Consider the following 24,132-nt stretch of genomic DNA (forward strand, 5'->3'; position numbering starts at 1 on the left):
AAGTACACAAAACTTATTATTTCATGCACCAAAATAAGCTTTTAATTAGACTTTTATATTATTCAAATATTCTTATATATTTGTTTTGTGTTTTGTAGGTGTTAATGCATGAATGAGAATAACGCAAGCAAAAATGGAGAACACAACATAGAAGATTATATGTTTTACTAAGCAAAGGAAAACATAAGGAGCATTGTAGTTGAGATGGAATTGTGTTCAAATGTCTTTCATGAGTTCCCAAGTTCTAATCTTTCCAAAGACAAGAAACATTGTCTTTTTGGTCCTCCATCTAGTCAGCATGCCACATCATCATTTGCAATATATATATATATATATATATATATATATATATATATATATATTATATTTTGAAAGAAGAAAGAAGGAAGCCACGTGAAGAAGCTAGAAAAGGAAGAGAGAGAGAGAAGAAAAGAAAAGAAAAAGAGAATGATGAAGAGAGAGAAAGAAGAAAAAGAGAAGAAAAGAAAAGAAAAGTCAACAAAGGTGGTTGAAATAGAAGTGGTCAGAAGTTAGGAAGAAAAGGTGAAGAAGTGGTTGATATAGAAGATGTCAGAGTATGGTGTAAAGAGGTGGCGTGAAGGAAGAAGGAAGTCAGATTAGAAAGCAACAATTGTGGATACACAATTTTGGCAATAAATAGCCGACTCTAGAGCATTCAAAAAAAAGTAGAAAGTTAGAGATAGAAAATAGAGAGTTAAAAATTGTTATAGTTTTTGAAAGTTTAATTACTTGTGTAATTTTCTTTAAAGCTTTATTTAATTTAATGCAAGTTATTTCCACAAGTTTTATTCTCATTTAATTTCTCATTCAAGTGTTGTAATGTTTTATAGTTGTAATTTCATTTCCATAGTTCGTGACAAATCTCAAAATCAATATTTTTAAATCTCTTGTTCGGAAATAGAAACTCACCTTGAATGTGTGGTTCGACCCTACTTGCCATTAAACATTTTTAGTTAAATGATTGTAGGTATTTTATATGTTGATATGGAGTGTATTTGACAACGATAAGTCCATAAATACACGCCTATCATGGATCATTGTATGCGGAGGAAGTTTGTTGATTGTTGATTTGTTATGAAGGTGAAGTGTTTGCCATTATTGCTTGTTGTGTTGCATTGTGCATGCATGATCGTAGATCATTGAGACCTACTCTTGTCCCTTTAAATTTTTATCTTGAATCTGTTGTTCGAAACCTTAGGGGAAGAGGAAGTTCTAGTCAATCCATTTCATTAATGGAAGGACATAATGAGGACTATGTGGAGGACTTATTAGGTATGCTGAGGCCAATAATGCATCCTTCACCCCAATGTGCATTAGATAACATGCAAGTACCATTAGGTATGCTGAGGCCATTTGTTCATCCACCACAACAACAAGACCAAGTTCCATTGGGAATGCCAATGCCAATCTATGCTCCCCCACCTCCCATCATTCAAGGCAATCAAGGTACCCGTGTTGCACCTCCAATTGCTAATCCTCCCCTTGCTTTAAGAGATCACTATGTGCCTAATGAATACAATGCACCCACATGCATTCAATTGCCTCCATTTAGAGCACACCACTATGAAATCAAACCACAAACCATTCAAATGCTTCCTAACTATCATGGACTTCCAAGTGAAGAACCTTACAAGCATTTGGATGAGTTTCTTGAAGTATGTTCCACCGTAAGATACACGGACATGCCGGAAGAGGTCTTAAGGCTTAAACTTTTTCCATTCACCCTTAAAGACAAGGCAAAATATTAGTTTAACAATCTTAGACCTTTTTCAATAACTTCTTGGACAGAAATGCAACAAGAGTTCTTGAATAAGTACTATCCGGTTTCTAAGACCAATGCCATGAGAACCTCAATTCGAGAGTTTTCACAAGGGGATGGGGAAACGTTCTATGAGGCATGTGAACGCTTTAGTGAATTGCTTAGGAAGTGTCCACATCATGACATGCCCAAATGGCAATTAGTTTAATATTTTTTTGAGAGCTTATCGAACAATTACAAGGGCATGGTTGATGCTTCCATGGGTGGCTCTTACATTGATAGGCATGAGGATGACGTGTAGTGTCTTTATGAAAGCATGAGTGAAAATTCTTTGCATCGAACTTTGTCTTCTAAGAATCGTAGGAATTCAAGTAGAAGGAAGAGTGTTGGCTTACATCAAGTTGACCATTCCAATGAAATTGCTGCCGAGATGAAATCTTTATCTTAAAGGTTTGATTAATTCTTGATCAACCAAAACTCGGCAAATCAAGTATCTTCCATCCCTAACCATTCCTATCATGCATCTAATGAGACATGTATGACTTGTTCAAGTGTTTTACATTCTACTTCCAATTGTCCCCATGGACATGAGCAAAATGAGCATCATGAACAAGTAAATGCAGCATTTGTGAATCAAGGGAACAATCCTTATGGCAATCACAATAATCCTAGTTGGAGAAATCAACCGAACTTCTCTTGAAAAAGCCAAGGGGAAGGCTCAAACCCTCCCCAAGGTGGTTTCCAAGGGAATTACATTCCACCTCCACTACAAAGCCAAGTTCCTAAGGTTTTAGATCATCATACCAATCACAAGGAAACCAATTCTCTAATTCTCATTTTCCTAATCAACCGTCATATTCTCAAGGAAATGCTAGGAGTCCCGCTTTTAAAGAGAAAATTTTGACCGCTCTAGGCACTTTAGAGGCAAACACACAATTACTTCATTCTCACTCTCAATCCATTGCAAAGCTAGAAACCCAAGTAGGGCAAATAGCTAGCACATTAAATGCAAGAGAGAAAGGAAAAATGCCTTTGAATGCCCCACCAAAGCAACAATGTGTTGTGGAGACTCATTCCTCATCGGAAGGTCACATAATAGAGTATGTCAATGCGGTGACAACCTTGAGAAGTGGGAAGATTGTGAATAACCAAGTGGGTATGTCCAATGAAAAGAGTGAACCGGTGCAACCACAAGTTGACACCCGTCCCATTTCTTATCCTATTCCTCATTCATTGCATATGCATGATTTTTCAAATGAGAATAATCTTGTAAGTGATTTGTTAAGAAGTGATTTAAAACAAAATTATTTGAAAACTTCTTGTGTTGAAGAGATTTCAAAGAAAAATTCTGAAAAGGTTTTTGAGCCAAGAGCTCCATTTCCGGATACCTTAAAAGGATCCATTTCAAATGACAAGCAAAAGGCCAAAGTAAATGAAATTATGGATGTGTTTAGGCAAGTGAAAGTCAATCTTCCACTTTTGGATGCAATTAAACAAATTCCGGCTTATGTCAAGTTCTTAAAAGATTTATGCACCCAAAAGAGGAAGAACAAAAGCCAACCTAGGAAAGTGGTCTTAACCGAGCAAGTAAGCTCAATTTTGCAGCATAACACTCTTCCAAAGTTTAAGGACCCCGTTTCACCTACCACTTCATGCATCATTGGAGATCATATCATTAATCGGGCTCTTCTTGATCTAGGATTAAGTGTTAATCTTTTTCCATACTCGGTGTACGTCAAATTAGGCTTAGGAGACTTGAAACCGACGTCGGTAATTTTACAACTTGCCGACCGATCAATCAAAAAACCTAGGGGTATCATTGAGGATGTCTTGATTAAAATTGATAAATTCTTCTTTCCCGTTGATTTCATTGTCATTGACACAGAACCGGTCCCAAATCCTAAAAGCCAAATTTCCGTTATCCTTGGCCGTCCTTTCTTGGTAATCGTGAATGCCAACATTAATTGTAGGACGGGGATAATGAAGATTTCATTTGGCCACATGAAGGTAAAGTTGAATATTTTTAATCCGACCCCCAATTCATTTGACAAGTTTGAAGAAGTGAATGTTGTAGAGAAATGCCATAACCATGAATGTGAAGGAATAGAGTCTTTAATTGAAACCAAAATTCCAAAAAGTCCATCTTCAACCTTAAAACCAAATAAAGTTGTTTCAAAGTCTTCCTTTGAAAGGGCATGGAAGCCCAAAGATTGTTTTGACCAAGGACCGAAAACGTCTTTTGAGCTTAATCCAACAACTTCTCTAGGGAACCATTTGTTGGGTGGAGTTCAAAACACTTATCACCCCATCAAGGAGGGGATGCACTACAAGATATTTGATCCGAACTAAAAGAGCCCAACATCTTGCTAGAGACATTAAAGACTAGCAAGACATTTCGTAGGGTGTCAAAACCCTATTCCTCCCTCATTTCTATCTTTAATTTCATTTTTTACGAAGTCTAGATATTGGCTTTGGGTTCATATGCATTGCTAGGAACTGTGATTAGAATTGCATGCATTCTTATGTTGAAATTGAGCTTTTTGCATAAGTTCGATCGATCTTAAAATGAGTTCGATCAATCGAACTTCCCACCTGCATCAAACCTGCATCCAAATCACTCTCTGTCCAATCGTTCGAACAAAACCTGCATATTTCAGCTATCTGTCCCATCGTTCGAACTTGTTCCTAGATCGATCTTTAGTTCTTCGATCGATCCAACTTTATCTTGGATCGATCTGCAGTTCCAACACTTAGAAAAATTTTGAACCTGCATCCACCTATATCCAAAAGCCTCTCTGTCTCATCGATCGAACATTTCTTCAAATCTTTGCATTCTCGATCGATCGAAAATATTCTAAGATCAATCTTGGTGAAATCGATCTTTATTCTTTGATTTTAAATTTTGACTTTGTTTTGACTTTGATTTTTTTTTTTAAAATATATATATATATATATATATATATATATATATATAATAAATAATTTTTAAAAAATCCTAAAAATATTTTTACTTTTTATTTTATTTATTTTTATTTTTATATTTATTTTTCAAAAAAAAAAATCCCAAAAATATTTTGTCACTTAAGAGGAGAGATCGATGTCAGTTCGATCGATCTGCGGATTCAGTTCGATCGATCGAACTGGTAAGGGAATGTTTTTAAAAATTGATTTAGGATCATTCGATCGATTTCACAAGAATCGATCTCAAACCCTCGTTTCACCATTCGTTGCTGCATCCCAACTCTTCTCCATCTTCGGTGAGACTCCGGTAACCATCCCAGGCGTTGATCCTCTCTCTTCCATCGTAGATCTCATTCGCATCTCACCCCCTTCGCATCTCCACTTCTCTCTTGATTTCGGTGAGATCCGAATCCTACTCTTGTGATTTCAAGCTTCGATTTGATGCATATATGTTTTAAATGTTAGATCTAAATTGTTATGATGGTGAATATCTCCATTGATGAAGCTTTGAGCTCTGTGTATATATATGTATATATGTTTTGTATAGATTTTGGATTTTATTTGATTTTAGAAGTTATGGACCGAATCCAGTGACTAGGATTGATGTTTGTTGTGTTGATGGGCCCACGACCATGTTCGTGAAGGCCCCGTGCCATCCACGTCACAGATCTGTGACTTTTCGAGTTTCACCTCATAGTTCGATTGATCGAACTTGTTTTCGATCGATCGAACTTGTATCAATCTCACATTTTTATGATCGATCGAACTTCACAGATTTACTTCACACATTTCACACACCATCTCTTGTGTTTCATGCTATCTCATACATGCCCAATGCCTGTGTTTTCCACATTGGATGCATTCTATACTTATACTGTCTAGCATGCTTCACATTATGTCACTCATTTCTTATCACTTGCATAGATTCATGTTCGTTATCTATTTTATCTATCCTATTTGACATACATGATTCTATCAACTGTGCTTTAATTCTTTATGCTGGCACTGACTCCCATTTTGTAAGTTTTCTTTTTATTTTGCAGGCCATGGCTAGGGTCAAGACTGTAGCTCGCGGACACTATCACCGCAGGGCCAGGCAGAGTTTGGACGATGAGGCAGGTCCATCTCATGACCAAGACCCCATTCATGAGGAGCCAGCAGAGCCCACTCCACCTCAGTCTCCAGCTGACAGTCGACTACAGTCTTCCGCCGAGGCATCTTCTTCACAGACTGACGCTAAGGCTGAGCACATACCATCTCCATCACCACCGCCAGCTCAGCCATCCTAGCACTTAGACCTGCCATTACATAGATACTCACGCCTTCGAGTGGTGCACAAGTCAGTCTTTGACGTGGACTACTTCTCCCGGTCTGTTCTTATTAGAGCAGCATATTACGATATAGACCGGAGGGGCATCTCAGCTATACTAGCCCCAGTCACATACCCAGTGTACCCGAGGTTGGTCCGGATGTTCTTCCAGAACCTCCTACCTGCCCCGAGTAACCTGGCGGAGCTGCGGACTACCATCGACGGCCATCCTATCACTATCACGGTGGACACTCTTTCCAGATCCTGCCGTTGTCCACACGTCTGCCCTCCCGATCTCCAGGATACCTATCCTACTCTATGGAGGCCCACATATGCAGACATGGCCGTTTTACTCATAGGTCACTATGCCGATGGCGAAACCTTCGCACCCGGACTTATCTGCCAGACGACTTGTGGTTTTTCGATTCGGTGCTATATTGAAATATTTTTATGGCCGGCCGCAAGACACAGAGGCGCGGCGACTACCTTACAGCTCTATACGCCTTCTATATAGGGCACTGGTTGTCCATTCTTGCACTTATTTGGAGCGTCATGATGAAGCTGTATGTTGACCACATCAGCAAGGCCAAGCCCCAAAGGGCTAAGTATCTCCCATTCGGCCATCTCATCACACAGATTCTGAGAGACCAACGCTATCCTTCCAGCTACGGGAGCAGACTGAGTCTGGGGCCTATTCATTCAAGAAGAAGGATTGGGATAAAAGCTACAACACTCTTATTAAGAGTTTGCAGGACGACGCTGCCTAGGTAGCTGAGGAGCTAGAGAGAGAGGAGATGGAGTAGGCAGCAGCAGCAGCGCAGGCGGCGGACGATATACCAGTCGATCCGCCTGCCATGCACATGGATATTGATTTAGAGCAGCCTACAAAGGACCAGAAGCATCACTCTCTGGCTGGGTCGCCCATTCATGATGAGGAACAGGCTCAGGATCATTATTCTCCCGCTCTAGTGGTACCCGAGGCTCCAGCACAGATACCCGGCTTTGGAGAACGACTCCAGGCTTTGGAGGATGCTGTAGTCTCTATCTGCGCAGGGACTGTCTCCATTAGAGCTGACATTGCTTCCCTCCGCACGGATGTCATGACTGCATTCAGAGATCTATCCAGAGACATCCGCGGAGCGCGCCCTGCCTTTCCTACCTCCTTTTCATGATGTCCGTATCTTCTTACTCCTCTTATATATCTGTGATATCTGCATATTTTTGATACGGTTATATTATTTTTGTGACCAGTCTGTTGGCCTTGATATCTCACTAGATGTACTGTACTTTATTCTGTTTTTCTATTTTATCCATGATCTTTTGGATGTCATATTCTTCTATTGATATATCTATCTGTGACTGACTCCATCAGGTGCATCCCAGTGACTTCAGTGAGAGAGAGTACTGCCCAAAATTTTCAGGACCACCCTTATACCTCTCTCTATTTTCAATTACTATCCCATTTACACTTGCATGTCCACTATGCACTGTTATTATCCCTTTTGTTAGCTGATGAGTTTTATCCAAGTACCAAAATTTCAGGACCACAGTTTATCCCAAGTTTGGGGGGGCTATGCCACCTACTTTGGATACTCCTGTCCCGGCTAATCTTTGCTATAGTTGTACTGATATACTCTTTCCTTTTGTTCTCTTTGCACATTGAGGACACTGTGCCATTTAAGTTTGGGGGTAATAATGTGATTTGCAGTATTTGCTTTAATTTCAAAAATTTTAGCACGACTTGTGTATTTGAGGGATTTTCTATGATTGGTCCATAACTAGCTATGATTTTGATTTTTTGAGGACTATATTGCTTAGAATTTTAAAATTGATTGACTTGAGAGTCCAATACTCCTTGTATGCCTTGTGGATGCCATTTAGGGGTAAATTTTTCAAAAGATTGATATCATGCTTGTACTTGTGGTCTATATCATTTTGATTTTGTGATTGTTTTGAGATTCACTTTAGGATTCTACACTAGCACAGGCGCACACTAGCATTCATTTGTGGGGTATATGCTTTGTTGATTATTGAATTGGTTATATCCCAATTGGGCTAGTAGTGCACTGAAAGCTTTCATTCTTGATAAAGGTGGATAACAACCCCTTTTTCACTAAGTAGCCGGGATTCTAGCCTCATCAAGCACTGAACTTCTCACACCGAAAAGTGGAGGGCCCAAACTTTAGGTTAATAATTAAATACAAAAAAAAAAAGAAAAGAAAAGAAAAAGTTGCAAAAGTAAGAAAAAAAGTGAGGACTTCTCCCAAAAAGGTGAGAAGTGGGAAATGATTAGATGGAGGTTGTCTTGATTTGTAGCCTAGTTGATTTGAGCTTGTAAGTCCTTAGGGGTGTTTGAACACCTAGTGCCCTAAAGCCGTCTGGTTTGGGAGTCATTGACCTAACGCTCGACCTCATGGATTGCTAGAAAGCTTAATAGATCAACACATTGCACCATGCTTCCATCTTTGATCTTAAAAAAAAAAAAAAAAAATCGAGTGAAAAGAATAAGTGTACCTAGAACAATAAAGCTTTAATAAAAGGTTCACTTTTTGTTTTGATGATTGGTACTAGATTTGTGTGCTAGTTTAAGGTTAAGGATGTAATCATTTCTTTAGTTGGCTAAGATAGCAACATACTTGATACCGGTCCACTCAAAAAGGATTCTAGAGTTGTTTTGATTTTCATGATCATTTTCTTGATGTGTGGAGGACCATACTTGCTTGCTTGATGTTGAAATTTTGGGAGATTGCTTGGAAATGTTTGAAAAATTGCATACTTGAGTTAGTTTTCTCCCAATGCTTGTTTGCAATATTGGTGCCTCTTTTGAAAGAATGAGCTTAATGTTTGTGGGTATCATTTCTGGAAACCCTCACAAGACTTCACTCGTCCACTAGGGGTAACCTAGGGATTTAAAAGGCTTGTTGCATATGCTAAATGCAATCGTGTTCCCTACGAAAGTGGTATTATCCATTTATTGCTTTCTAGTTCATAGTTGTATAGTTGTTCATTTCATTCCTTTACTTTCTACTTTATTGCTAGGGACTAGCAATATTTAAGTTTGGGGGTATGATGAGCGCTAAAAAGTGCGCATTTAAACCCCTTAAGCTTAGGTATTCTAGAATATTTATTTATCTTATTTTCTTACTTTAGATTGATTTTGTATTATTTTCATTTTTAGGTACTTATCCCTAAAATAAGCTAACTCAGCCAAATAAGAGCAGAAATGAAGCAATTCTGGGATGAATCAAAGAAAGGAGCAAAGTAGAGCAAAAGGAAGCAAATTGTGGAATTTCAGCAACTTCGATCGATCTCAAGAAAAGTTCGATCGATCTCAAGAAAAGTTCGATCGATCCAACTTTCATCGATCTCAGAACTTCAAGATGGATCTGAGCCATGTCTGTCCCTATTCAAAGATCTCAAAGTTCGATCGATCCAACTTGATTCTCTGATCGATCGAACTTTCTTGTCCTTATCGACATGCTAGATCTTATCCAGCTATACTACCCTACCAACCACTTTTGTCCTTTTCCCAAAAATATCTTCAAACTATCTCATATTTGTTTTTATCCAAAAAGGCGCCACCATAGAGGATCGATCCAGCTTCAATTCGATAGATCTCAGCCAAGTTCGATCAATCTCACCACAAGTTCGATCGATCTCACCACAAGTTTGATCGATCGAACTTCCCAAATCCCTAGAAAATCCAAATTTCAGCTCATTAAAAGTTGTCTTATATCCAATCATTGGAGGAATGTTGATGTACGAGCCCAGCTCATTTGGGGTGATATTTGACCTACCTATATAAGGAATATGAACCACTTTTTGAGATATACTTTTGGAGAGCTTGAGAGATTTTGGATACACTTGAGAGGCACAATTTTTCATACCTCAGCAAGGAAGAAAGGAGAGGAGGAGGCTAGAGACACAAGCTTGGAGTTCTTCCATGAACCAAGAAGAGGAGCAATCTCTACCATAGAGTTAGCCCTTGAGGGTTGGAGGACACCATCAATGAGTGGTTAGACATCCTCTTGGGGCTAGAATTAGCCCTAAGCATGCTTTCGACATCTTGATTTACGTATTTTTGAGGGGATTTGTATTGTGATACATGTTTTAACACTTGTATATATATAGATCTTGTTTATTCAATGATTTATATGGTTTAATGCTTCCAATTGATCATTTCATTCTATCTATATGTCTATGTATGCTAGAATAGATGTTTATGTGTTTGTCTCTATTTCTTGTGTTATTAATGTATGTCTATGTGTATTAATGCTATAGATTTAGATATTGTCAAGGCATAGTGCTTAATGGAATGTTCTTGTGGTTTATTTAATGGTTCATACTCATTTCTTGATAGCTTGTACCTCTCCCTTAGTTTAATTAGTTTAATTTCATGTCATTAGCTTAATTGTAGTGTAGTTGTAGTTTAGATGTTAAATGGGAGGACAATCCATGCTTGTTGTTTGATGTTCCATACTTATGAAAGCAAGTAGCATATATCTCTAACCTTGTGGTGTGTTTGGTTGTGAGCTTAAAGAAATGATTAATGGCTTAATTTGATATGTTGTGCTATCCACCATGTTGTTTAGACAATATATGCTTAATTTGTCATCCATGCTTGTTGAAACAACCACACACACATACTTTGTTGCAATACATGTTTTCCCCCTCATTAATCATTCATTAAGCGTGTAGAAAAGTTATGCTTAGTGGTGATCTCTAAATCCCAAGATCTCTCTCTTATTTTCTCTCCATTACATTTAGTTGCCTACTTTAGTTTAAATTGCATCTTGGTGTAATTCAACCACCAACCAATCTTTTGATCACTCGACCTACTAACCCTAATCTTGATTTCTCAATCTAGTACGAGCCACCAATCCCTTGAGACGATCCCTACTTGCCCTAACTATATTTTTAGTGGAAGGTAGTAGTGACAATTTCTAAATGTAAAACTTGGCCACATTCATCATAACTCTACAGTATTATCTTTTGGTACACAAACCAAGGGTAGACTATTGTGAAAAATAAAAAATAAAAAAACCCCTCGAGGTCCTACCATTTGAGTGGCTGCTGCTACATCCCATCCACCCCGCCCTCTTTTTCTCTACCTCACTGCAGCTATGAGGAACATTTTTTGGGCCTTACAAATCTATATACATCAATAGAAATCTTTATCAAAGACTATAAACTTGATGTGGTAGGAATTGTTGAAACCAAAGTTAACCCAACCAACATTAATTTTATTCACTATATCACTTGTCTTTAATTCATAACTATGATCACTCTTATCTCGGTAGAATTTGGGTGATTTAGAACCCTACAAGCAGGGCAGAGCTACTTAAGGGCTAACCTGGGCTATAGCCCAAGTCAAAAAAAAAAAAAAAAAAAAAAACTAGTATTACTGTACATCAGTTCACAACTCGGTCCATATGCAACACTACTCTTTCTCTTAGCCCAATTCAAATGCAATACTATTCTTCCTCTTAACCTAGGGCTCCGTCCCTGCCTACACGGGTCCATCTTTCTATCATTCATATGTCTAGCCAAGCCCTCCACTATTCTATCTCCCTTTTAAATGAATGTATTGATTTTACTACTAGTTTTGTTTATGGAAGTAAGCTTAAGGTTGGAAAAAATTTACACACCAATTCACCCCTCCCCCCCCCTTGGTGTCAACAGAATTCCATTTAATAACAAGTGGATTCTAATTTTGTATTTATCACTCCCAAAATAAAAAAATCACTTCCTTTCTTTTTCTCCACTATCTTTTTGAAACACGGTTCTTTCCTTCTTTTTTTGATCACTAATGTCATCTTCTTTTTTTTTTTTTTTTTTTCCTTTTCCTTCCGGTTATATCTAACGCATGCTAAGGATCAGAATGTAGGAAATGAATCAAAAAAGAAACAATACATGTAGATCAGCAATGAATTGATGGATGAAAAGTGTCTTGAATTACAAGAATTTTGAGTCAAGATTCCCGTTCATGATAAGTACAAAAGAATCAAATGATATTGAAAATAATCCTTGTGTGTATGCAACTTGAGATGGGAAATGTTAAAATGCTGAATTTCCCAATTTAAAAGCTCAATGAACTCCAGTGCTCGAAGTATATACCAGCATTGGAGGAGTCAGATCAGAGTTGCAGATGAACTGTTGCTGTACTTATAATATTCAAAGAAGGAAGGTGACAAGAGCTTGGAAGATCGATTTTGGACTTCCCCAGTTCTTGGAAGGATGGGAACTTTCCTTACTTCCACTCAGTAAATCATGGATTTGATCTTCTCGTTTTCCCTGGTAAGTAAATTTATAGATCAATATAGACTTTTCATTTGTATTACATACATTTCACATAGAAATTTTGAATGTAAAACCAGTATAAAAATGAGCTTATGCTCATGGTTGGATGACTTCAATTAAGATATACTCTAAAGTAATTGGATTGCCTACTGAGTGTGATAATCAAAAAGGCAAATGTGGTATAAATTTTGTGTCTATGCATACTGAATCATGAATGCAGTGTTAAGTTACCTTTGCAGCATCTTTAAGAGGGCCCCAACATTCGACGCGATTGTACTTCTTTGAACTAGAATGAAAATAAACCCGAACTATAGCATCCATCAATTCTTGATGCTCTCTGAAAAGTACAGAATCACCGCACACCACAGCCTCAAGTACCTGGATTGTGACACAAAATGATTTTAATTTAGCCCAAAATCATCTGTTCAACTATCATAAACATAAATGGTGATATCAAATTAATATCACATTCGCTCATTTCCTTTGTATTATATCCATCTATTGTCCATCATAAATCAACACCACGAAAATTTTTGATGTGTAACAGCTTAGCTTATAAGTTAATAACCAGTTGAAGTGAAGCTTGCACAGTAAACACAAAAGTGCCTACTCTTTCCTCCGTACAATTACTAAATCCATAGCTGTTCTCAGAAGTGCTTAGTGCTAGTAATAAAAATTTATATATAAGAATTAGCTTGATGTAAATGGGAATTGGGTAGACATTGTTTTCTATAATGTATATACTCAATGACCAGTAAGGTTTATTTATTACTATTAGTATATTTTTATCAAATTTGTGCTGTTTCGAAAAAAATTTCTCTCTAGAAAGGCGATTTTTAAACTTTAGGGTTACCTAGGGTTTTGCAGGGAAGACAACCTCAATGGAGGAGGGCCTCCCCTCCTCTTTGGCCATGGATGGTGTCCCAATCCAAACAACTTCCCCTCCTACTCGCCCTTCATGGAGTTCTCTATTCCATGGATCTGCTAAATCAGGGTTTACTCCCTTAACATATTACAGTGAGATTCGGAACACGGAGTGTGTGATCATTGAAGATGAAGATATTGAAGATGAGATGCGATATTGGGAGAACTCTGTGGTATGTTACGTACTAGGGTCCAAGCCCTATTATCCCCACTTCAAGAGTTACGTTCAGAATAGGTGGAATAAGAGTGCAGTTGTGGTTTCACTCAAAGACGGATTTTTTCAGGTTCGGTTACCAGACGATGAAGATGTAGTGCAAATCATGTCAAGGTTGCATACTTATCAGGGGAGAGCAGTGATTGTCAAGAAGTGGCATAAGAGTATACTATTGGAACGAGATATATTAGCTACGGTGCCGGTTTGGATGAACTTATATGATCTACCAGTGCATGCACGTAGTGGTACCTCTATTTCAAAGGTAGTTTCGAATATTGCAAAACCTTTATACATGGATGATATTAAGTTGTGTCGTGAACGGGGATTGTATGTTCGAGTTTTGGCTGAGATGGAAGTCACGGAAGGATTCCCAGAAGTTATTAACACTAAACTCCATGATTGCCAATGTAAGGTTCAAGTAGAATATGATTGGAAGCCAATCTTCTACAAACTGTGTAAGAGCATTGAACATAGTCAGAAGATGTAGTAATATCATAAACATCATCGGTTCAACTATCATAAACATAAATGGTGATATCAAATTAATATCAAATTCGCTCATTTCCGCTGTATTATATCCATCTATTGTCCATCATAAATCAACACCACGGAAAATTTTGATGTGTAACAGCTTAGCTTTATAAGTTAATAACCAGTTGACGTGAAGCTTGCACAGTAAACACAAAAGTGCTTACTCTTTCCTCCGTACAATTACTAAATCCATAGCTGTTATCAGAAGTGATAAGGTTTATATATAAGAATTAGCTTGATGTAAATGGGAATTGGGTAGACAGTGTTTTCTATAATGTATATACTCAATGACCGGTAAGGTTTCTTTATTATTATTAGGATTATTTTTTGAGGTAGAATTTTCAGAAATATGAGGGCAGATTTTGGCACAACAGTGAGGTTGTTCATTTTAACCTAAAGGTCAGGTCGAAATGAGAAACAACATGTTCACGTGTGGAGAATATCTCGCCCTCTCCAAACCGTGCAGTGGCTGGAGTCTTGTGCACCGGGCTAGCCCATTTTCAAAAATTTCTCTCTGAGTCATTGAACGGATCAGATAGATGGAGTTATGTAACACTTGATTAATTGCTTGCTGTCACTAATGTGTCGGCATGGTAATCGTTTAATAACATTTGGATCTCTTGGGGTTGCCACTGCTTTCTAAATGGAACCATGAATAACTGTTTGTCAGCATCATAATAAGATGAACTTACCAAAGGCAACTCCTTGGAGAAAATGTAGTATCTAAACTCTGCAGCGAGGTCTGGTAAGGGATTAGGCCCACTTACATAACAATGGACATCTAGATGCATGACCCCTTTCACTTCCTTCCACTCTGCGACCACATCATCCTTACTGTACCACCCTTTCAACTGCCATGGAAACATGCATAACACGAACATTTAAAGAAGACCTCCAAAGGCATGCTCTTCGTAAAGCTATACAAACTTTTTGGACAATCAAAGCTAAATTGATTATTTGTGCAGCATTGACATCAGGTAGGTAAATTGTAAAGCAAAGAGGTAAATAATAATTTTCACTTGAATTATTGAATATATAATTATATATATATATAAATGGTAAGAATTGGTACCTGATCAAGACTGATAACATTTGAGATTGACAATGTTAGATTGCCTGTAAAATCACAATGGGAGAGGGTGTAGGTTCTTGGCAAAATTCTAGCATACTTATCCATCTTATTTCCCGTAAACACAACTTTCAGCTTCGAAGCTTCAAATCGTGCTGGAGGACCCAAAAGCCTCACAGCCTAAAAGCAACCACAAGACAAAAGTTCAGACCAAATTGGAAATTAGTGAGCAAAATTTCCACAGTTTGCAACTTGTATCAAAATAAAATGACTGTAGAATTTCAGCTCTTTGTGTTTTGTTGCGTGCAAAACACATGATCAACAACGAAAGTAATTAAGAATAATACAAAGACACGACAACGGTCCAAGATTTACGTGGTTTGGCTAGCTGCCCAGCATCTACGAAGGAATGGAAGATTTGACAACGCCACTGTTCAGGGCAGAAATTGTTTTTATAAAGACTCGACATGTTACCATTTTTCTAAAAGTATTATTCTTTACATGATGTATTAGGGAATGGGCACTGGAAACTGAAATTGTGTTAATCCAACCAATTTAATTTTCTACTAATTGACTCTTTCTTTAAAGTGTGACAACATTGGAACAGTTGCAGCTCTGAGGCATGTCATGTCCCTAGGAGCAAAACCTTTTATTTTTAATTTTTCACTAAAGAAATAACATGGAAAGAAATGAAGCGTTGCCGAAAAATACAGGAAATTAATTGTAAATATACTATCTCAATATAGCCTTTAAGAATCTACAAATAAATTAACATTCAAAAAAACGAAATCCTCAGCTACATGGGGGGCTTGGATGGTGAGCAAAAACAATTGATCAAGAAGTTGGTCAACTTTCTTTCGAGAGAAGGTAAAAGAACAAGAGTATATGCTATTGTTTACCACACTTTCCGTCAAGCTTTGTTTAATGGCAAGGGATTATAGTTCAACAGAAGGTCGATTAGTTAAGAATCGGTAAGTCAAATATGAGACTAATGTTCGTATTGCCTAGGTGATGATGAGGCCAAGATGGAGTATGTTAGGTATTTTTGGATTTCTAGCAGCAGCAAAAGCAACAAGGTTATTTGGTTAGCCTTCATTTCATCCTTTAAAGTCCTCGAAAGAGAGGAACATAGATTTTTCAGAATAAATAAATTGTACTGTCAACAATGGAAGATGTTAGTCTGAGACTCTGAGGATTCTTTCCTTGTGTTCTTTAGTTTGTGGCAGATTCACTAAATCAATTAATTGTAGAATACACAATAGTAACAATCTTAATATTATCTTTAATAATTTAAACTTTTCAACTGAAAATTTCTACGCTTCCAGCTCGACTCAACTCAACAAAGTCTTATCCCAACTACTTGAGATTGGCTATACAAATCCTATTTCCTACTTTGCTTATCTAAGACCACACATTTTCTTGGTTTCCAATAGGTAGAAGTTATGGTTGAGGGAGAAAAGCATGTAAAAGAGACATTCAAATTTTCTCGGTTGCCATGAACGCGTTCACTTAATTGGATAAATTCTTTTTTCTATTATTTTTATGTTAGAATATTAATTACTTTTTTCTGGTATTCCTAATCTTAAGCTAACCCTGCATTGGAATCTTTTTTTTTTGTATATTTTCTTTTAAAATTGTTGATGCAGGAAATGGTTCTAGAAAACTTCCACATTGCTCATTTGTATATCTTAGGAAATAATTTCTGCAAATCCAAAAGGAACCAGTCCTCCATTCTGATTTTGAACAATTAAACAATTTATTTTATGCAAAATTTAAATGCTCTTCTAAACTTCTAATTCTGAGGCCAATTGGTGAATTGTCGAACCATTTCATGGATTGTCTTCCACACAAATCTATGGTGCTGCATAAAAAAATTGTTCTTTTTTCACACTACTTCCTATTTCTTTCCCCAAAAAATATAACAATTCTAACTAGAATTTGTTCCACACTTTCAATCTTCATGCAACAGCATAAGGGCTTAGTCCAAGTAGTATCTCTTCCTCATTCCAAAAGAAAGAAAACTCAGAGGCTCGGGTTTCGAATCGGACAAAAATTGTTGTGTGGGTGTGATTTAGCCACCAAAAAAGGAAAATGCAAATTTCTCCATAAATAGAAAAAAAGGAAAAAAGTTAATCTAGAAAAATAAAAACTCAACCAAGTGATACTGGCATGCTAGGAACCCCAAATGATGAATGCCTGTAAATTTACACATAATATGTATTTCTTCATATATATATATATCTAATGTCCTCTATATGACATTGTAAATTTGCTACCACCAATTGGATTTGAAGTTAGAGAAAGAACTATTCAAATAAAGAGGTCAAATAACACCACACAAAACAAAATAACATTTCAAGATTTTAGAGAGAGAGAGAGAGAACCTGGAAGACAAGGGTATTGTAAGAGGGTCTCCTGTCACTGAGGGAAGAAAGCATAACAGGTGAGGAAGGCTTTGAGGGCTTGAAATTGCAGCATTTGGTGATAAAACAGTAATCTCTGTTTGGTGAGGATGAAAATGCATAGTGAGCAAAATGACAGGCCATGGACTGCATAACAAACTCATCCTTTTCCTTCCACTACTCTCTTTCCCTCCTCACCACCATCATCTTCTCTCTCTAGAATGTGACTGGAAATTGGAAGAGAGAGAAACTAGAGAATAAGAGAGAGAGAGAGAGAGAGAGAGAGAGAGAGAGGTGTGTGGATGCAGGAAGATGAGAATTGGAGCTGCAATTTTTTGGGGTCATGTGGACCTGCAGAATCCATGTCAAGCTAGGGGCACCACTCATTCCTGTAAACACAATACAGAGCTTACCCATCAAGTACCCTCAACATGCTTTGAATGCCTCCTCCTGGACATATTTGTAAAAATATATAGGTCATATTGCAATCCATAGTCTAATTCACACCACTTAAATTTGTGTGGATAATGTGATGACGTGGCCTAAACACGACACTATATTGCAACCCATAGTCTAATTCAAAAGTTATTTTCCAAACTACTTAAATTTCTGTTGTCTGGCCTGCCAACTAGGCAAGGAAATTTGCCTCCTCTTTTATTACGTAGTATTATTATTATTATTTATCTATAAGTAACTATATTCAAACATGTGTCCTTCTTTGGATTTGAATCTTCAAACAGAGAGGGAATGACATGCCACTCAAATCAAGACATTGCTGGTGACAAAAATAAAAAATAAAAAATTGATGTTTCCCCAAAAAAAACAAAAATGGGTAATTCTTTTATCTTTTATAATTAAGCTACACTTAACCAAACTGAACCTAAATTTCTGATTGTTCGGGTTTTAGTCAATTTCTAAAAAAATTCAGACCAACTCGTTTAATTAATTACCCAGGATAATCTTGAAATCAAATTTAAAATTTGGATATAAAAGAGAAATCAATTCAAGCCCCTTGAAGAGAATGTTTTGGAGCTTATCTAGTAAAAGAAAATTATTTTTCTTGGGTAAATTAATAAAAGAGTTTGAATGTTTATGGATCTTTTACTTAATTTATAAGTGAACACAAATCAAATTCTTAACAAATCGAGAATGGCTTTTATTTAATTAAGATTTGTGTTATTCAAGCCTAACATTCTAGCAAAAATATTGGGCTTCAATCATTTGTGATAGAAAGGGACTCTCATATGAGTTCTTCTCTAATGCATCTCGACTAAAATGCCGAGTTCAAGTATCATTTTCATTCTATTAATGGTTGCTCCTTTATATCTAGCCTCACTTATATATAAGCAACTCTAATGCTATGTTTGGTTGTAGAGATGATTGAATGACAAATAATTTTTTCCTGTTTGTTTAGAGGGAGGAAGTAAGGAGGGATGAAACATCCATATTAAGTTTGTATTTTTCTATCCGCCAAAAATTGGTAGGAAGAGGAGAGAGCAAGAAATAATAAATAACACAAATATATATATTCCATTTCTAACATTCCAAAAAATTTGGAATGGATATAAAAAAAATATAATTTGAAATAATGAGGGTATATTCACGGAAGAGCCAGAAAATTGTGTGAGATGGAGTAATAGTGTAATTTTAATAATTCCAGTGGGGGCGGTAGTGTAATTTCAATAATTCCAATGGGGCCAGTAGTGTAAATTTGTATGTATATATATTAAAAATGTAAATTAATATAGTATATTACTAAAAAAAAAAATCAGTGGGGCAATTACCTCCTGACTTGTGAATGCCTCCTCCTAGATATATTAGAAAAAATAATACTATAAAAACTCTCTATTCCTTCCTTCAAGGAAACAAAAAATAAAAAATGTATCATCTCATCTATCATTTCATCATTCCGTCTAATCAAATAAAAAATGAGGAATACACATTCCCTTCTCTATGAATACTTCATCCTATGTATACTTCATCCATCCCTTCCCTCTTCCTTCCATCTATTTTTTTTTATCCATTCAACCAAACGAAACATAAGGAATTGGGAATGAAGGGCACAATCGGATTTGTCATTTGAAGTTCTCTCTCTCTCTCTCTCATTTTAATGATAACAGAAGTACTATCATTTTCACGATAAGAAGTGTAAAAGTTGTCCTAGTAGAGACCAGGGTCTATTCAGTTATTGCAAACTTGGGTTAATCGTTGTAAGGCCTAGACCATCAACATAGATATGAGCTGGACAGGCCGAAGCTTAATTTAAATGAACTAGGCTGGAATGGGGTGGGTTAGGCTCTTATTTGGATCCAAAATAACAATAGGAAGGGATTTGACCTCTATTGATCCAATCCAAAAATACCCAACTCAGATATGATAATTGTAGCTTGTTTGTTTTCTTTTTCTTTATAATCTTTTATGATTTATTTATTTTTTTAGGAGGGTTTTACTCACACGTGATTGAAAATCATTACATGTTATATTATTATTTTTTATTTTATTTTTGGTGGTGGAATAAACATTTGTCAAACCAATATTGAATTTGGACCCTTAAACTCATATACACAGTAAAATATAAAATGGCAAAGTCTTCATAGTCCAAGTTGTAAGTTGCTCCCTGTTATTTTTGGAAACCAACTTCTTAGTTTCATAGTCCAAGTTGTAGGTTGCATGAATAGCATTGCTCTTACTATATTATTATTATTATTATTATTTGTTTATTTTGGTTTTTATTTTAGTTGATGGTTTATGACTTTCATTAACAATTTTGCTGAAAATTAAATTTGGATGCCTATTCAACAACAAAGTGATGCAAAATCACTATTGTTTTCGTCTAATTCAGTTCAAAATCCACCCTCCTTCTATTTGGAAAGGGCATGCTACCGCGAATGCGAGTAAAAACAATGACGAGCTCTCCCTTATAAGCTACAAAAATCATGCTTTAAAGATTCGGGAGAAAATTAATTAGAGAAAGAAACGCGTCACTAACACACTTTTTCTTTATTTCTCTCCTTCATGTTAGAACAAATAGATTGAAATAGTGAGTATCGAGGCTTAGAAGTGCGTAATCGCTTCTTGAAGATAGTTGACGCCTCTCCCACGTGCAAAAGGAAGACAAATGGTAGCATTATATTCGGGATTCAACTAAACCCATATATCAAATTTGTATGTTCATGAATGTTGCACTTCTCTTCATGACCCTATGTATTTATCTCCTTTCGATAAACTGAAAGTATAAAACTCACACTTAAACGCAATAGTTTGAAATTTATTTATTTATTTATATATTTATTTTTTTGTCAAATCTATATTTTTCTCACTTTATTTGAGAATGTATATATTGTAGGCGTCATAGGCCTACTATTTATACAGGGTTCACCCCCTGGACCCCTAGGTTGGATGTTAGATTTATTTGCGTGAACCTTAGTGCTACACCGAAATTATTAATGGGAATTGTTTAAATAAATGTCATGTCATTTATGCTATAATTGATATTTATCACACTCTTCATGATTGAATTTAGTGATTTGATATGAGAATAAGTCTACTATGTTTATGAGTATGGGAATGTATTATGGAACCATTGTGGGCTGACTATTAATGCAGTCTCACAAGTATCTATTGGCATAGTTGATTTGCTAAGGCATGGTTGAGTTGTTGGGTACGTAATTTGATAGTAAGCATGGTTGAGTTGCCTATTTCCTTATGTATTTAAATGTCAATTACATATTTATGTAAATGAGGTGATCTTCTAGGGGTATTGGGTATGTAGTATGTCCTACCTATTATCTGGGTTTTTCATTAAAGAAGTTGGGTTTATGAGTAGTTGTGCTATAATAGAGAGGACTTGCGTGTGAAATTAACCCACATTTTGTTGTCATTTTAGGTCTTAGATAGTTTCGTCCACAGGGTTAAAGACTCAGTTAATCATAGTTCGATTGGGCTCATCCACTATTTTTCAGTTTTATTTCAGAGTAGGTTATGTTACTACTTTATAGATGATGGATTTTTGTGGGTTTGGATTTAGGGTCCCTGGTTTACGGGATTCTCGAGTTGTAATAAATACGATTATGGATTTTAAGAGTTTTTATTTAAGTTTTATTTAATGATAGTTTTTGTAACGACCCAAATCGGAGGGTCTGAAACACTGTTTGGGTCCTAACTTGACCCGACACTGCCGAAGGGTAAAAAGGTCATTTCAAAGTGAAAGAGAGAAATATCTTAACTCTAAATGAGTCAATGGGAGTCCACTTAAGTCATCACAACCATACAAGCTCATTTGGTACGGTTCTAGACACAAAGACAACGATCTCACTAAATTAGGCCTTTACGGTTTGAAAGACTTTACGGTTTGAAAGATTTCCGAAGTAGTCTGCACTACAATGGCCTTCACTTCCTCTACGGTTAGAATTTTGGAATAAAATTTGTATCATTGGAAATATGATTCAAAATCCTTGAATTTAGACTCAAATTTGACCCAATTTGGATAAGAATTGAGGGAGTTATGACTGTTTGAAGTCTGCTAAAAATTCTGGTGCATTGTAGGCGTCAACCGGCTGATGCATTGTTTCAGCCGGCTGACAGAGATGGTCAGTCGGCCGAAACAACCTTTCAATAATGTCAACTCTCTGTTTTGGCAAAAATAAACTGTCGGCCGGCTGGCTTGAGTCACCAATTGGCTCACGCTTCATGTGAGGTGAAAAATAGGCTTTTTCTAGGTACCTAAGGCATCGGATGTCCCCATGGCATCAAGGGTGACCTCAAACTAGACTCAAACCTATCCTAAATGAACCAAAAGCATGCATGAACATAAAATGAAGATCGGACACATCCTACATATACATTGTCCAACACAAAATAACGTAAAAACCCCTTAACTACTACGTCATCCCCAAACATTCATCAATTTCATAATATTACAAAAATAATGCTTAGGGTGATATTTACATACTCCAAAATAATAGGTTACATTGCCATCTAGGCTTTTGCAAAAGAATACCGTACTTGGCTCAAAGTTTACAAAAATGCCATATAGTATAAAAGTTACAAAAGTCGCAAAAGAAGGAATTCTTCAACTGGAACTACCCTTACGGAGGAAGGTCGTCAACTACCTCCTTGCCATGACCTGAAAAATATTAAAGGAAAAGGTGAACACAGAGGCTCAGTAAAAGTTGCCTATGGAGTCAACTTTGGACTCTAGAGATAAAAGAAAACCGGGATCATGCATTGGAGTCTTTATCACATTTATATCACAAGTAACCATTCCATCAACCACATAACATATTTTAATACGATTGTGCATGTAATGAAATGTAATGCACCATGTCCCCATGTTTGGCCTTTACTGACCCTAACTCACATTTTGAAACCGCTAAATGACTTTACCGAGGTGAGATTGATAACTATATATCCCTGGTTCCAAATCCGGCAACCATTTGGGCCTAGTACCAACGTTTTCACGTCCTAAACCGGCACACGCTCCTTCTAGGTCGAGTTAGCACCGGACTCACAAAATTAGGTTCTTTTATAGAAAAACTTTGTTTCAACCATTTCTCATTCTCTTTCTCACCATGAAATGCTTATGCATCACTTTAATCTCAATTTCATTAAAATAACAACAATAACACATACATAGCCTTTTCTTCAATGTGATCATGACATGACATTTCAATAACTAAGCGTGAGCATGGCATTTGTTATAGAAATCTATTATAAGCATGACATTTTCTACATTAAACATAACATGTTCATTCCATAATTCATCTCAAATCAACCAAACTAGTAATTAACACTTAATATGGAAATGACAATCCTTTTTAATTCATTTAAGTATACTTCGACACACTTTAGCATAGCTACATCATTATGTAATTACTAGAGAGTTCAAGATATAATTACTCAATTGAGGACAAAGTTCAAGGCATTAAGAAAAACCCCTACCTCAAAGGAAACCAACCAAACAAGCCCTAAGCCTCACCTAATTTTGAAATTCCCCAAATGGTAGCAAGATCGGTCCTAAAGCGTAGCCCTTAATGTGTAGATTACTCTTTCTTCTTGCTTTAAGCCTAAATCTCACTCTAGGGCTCTCAAAGTATGGATTAAAGCAAGTAGTATATAATATGCATGAAATACAATGATCCCAAAATAAAATCCTCCGGCTCTAAAAAGGAAAAAATACCAAAATGACAACCAATGCACTTCCAAGAGTTCTGAATCCAAGGAAATGCCCCAACCAACTCTCGGATACCATTAGGCACACCACACAGTGTCCGGCATGCAAAACGAGACAAGACAAAAATAACCCTGAAAAATCAGAAAAATCCCACAAAATGAAAAAAAAAATGAGAAAATCAGAAACATTACAGTAAGGTTATAGTATAGGTAATAATGACACCTATTATTAATCACAAGGTGATTTAAGGTTGACTAAAGTAGTTGAGTTAACTTTATGATATGTTTTCTTTTACTCAATGAACTCAGATGGAGTCTGGAGTATAAGAAAGGACTGGTGGTCCTTAGCGACAGTTTTAGGGAAAGTGGTGATGACTAAACAATTCCTAATCTTTTAGTGAATTTAAAGGGGACAAGATATATTTATACGTAAAGCGTCAGTTTTATAGAGCGAGCGTGATGATGACAATA

At 36.5% G+C, this 24,132-nt stretch overlaps 1 protein-coding gene and 1 pseudogene across 2 annotated transcripts; both read right to left on the reverse strand.

Moving 5' to 3' along the window:
• Positions 1 to 1,867: 1,867 nt before the first annotated feature.
• On the reverse strand, positions 1,868 to 1,966 carry LOC132275661 (small nucleolar RNA R71; annotated as a pseudogene).
• A 9,975-nt stretch (positions 1,967 to 11,941) lies between these two features.
• LOC132273639 (magnesium dechelatase SGRL, chloroplastic) lies at positions 11,942 to 17,930 on the reverse strand. 2 transcript variants are annotated; one of them, XM_059774630.1, is made up of 5 exons: positions 17,473 to 17,930; positions 15,092 to 15,268; positions 14,787 to 14,870; positions 12,582 to 12,728; positions 11,942 to 12,344 (listed from the first exon to the last, which is right to left on the reverse strand). In XM_059774630.1, the coding sequence occupies exons 1-5, from the start codon at positions 17,641 to 17,643 to the stop codon at positions 12,225 to 12,227; spliced, it is 699 nt and encodes a 232-aa protein (XP_059630613.1). In that variant the 5' UTR covers positions 17,644 to 17,930; the 3' UTR covers positions 11,942 to 12,224. The 2 variants fall into 2 exon arrangements, with proteins under 2 accessions (XP_059630613.1, XP_059630612.1); XM_059774629.1 differs by having other exon boundaries at positions 14,712 to 14,870; positions 17,473 to 17,929.
• Positions 17,931 to 24,132: the final 6,202 nt, after the last annotated feature.

This window comes from Cornus florida, unplaced genomic scaffold, assembly GCF_030987335.1.
Source record: "Cornus florida cultivar Cherokee Brave unplaced genomic scaffold, ASM3098733v1 CherokeeBrave_3.0.0_Hap2_Chr09, whole genome shotgun sequence".
NCBI lineage: Eukaryota > Viridiplantae > Streptophyta > Magnoliopsida > Cornales > Cornaceae > Cornus > Cornus florida.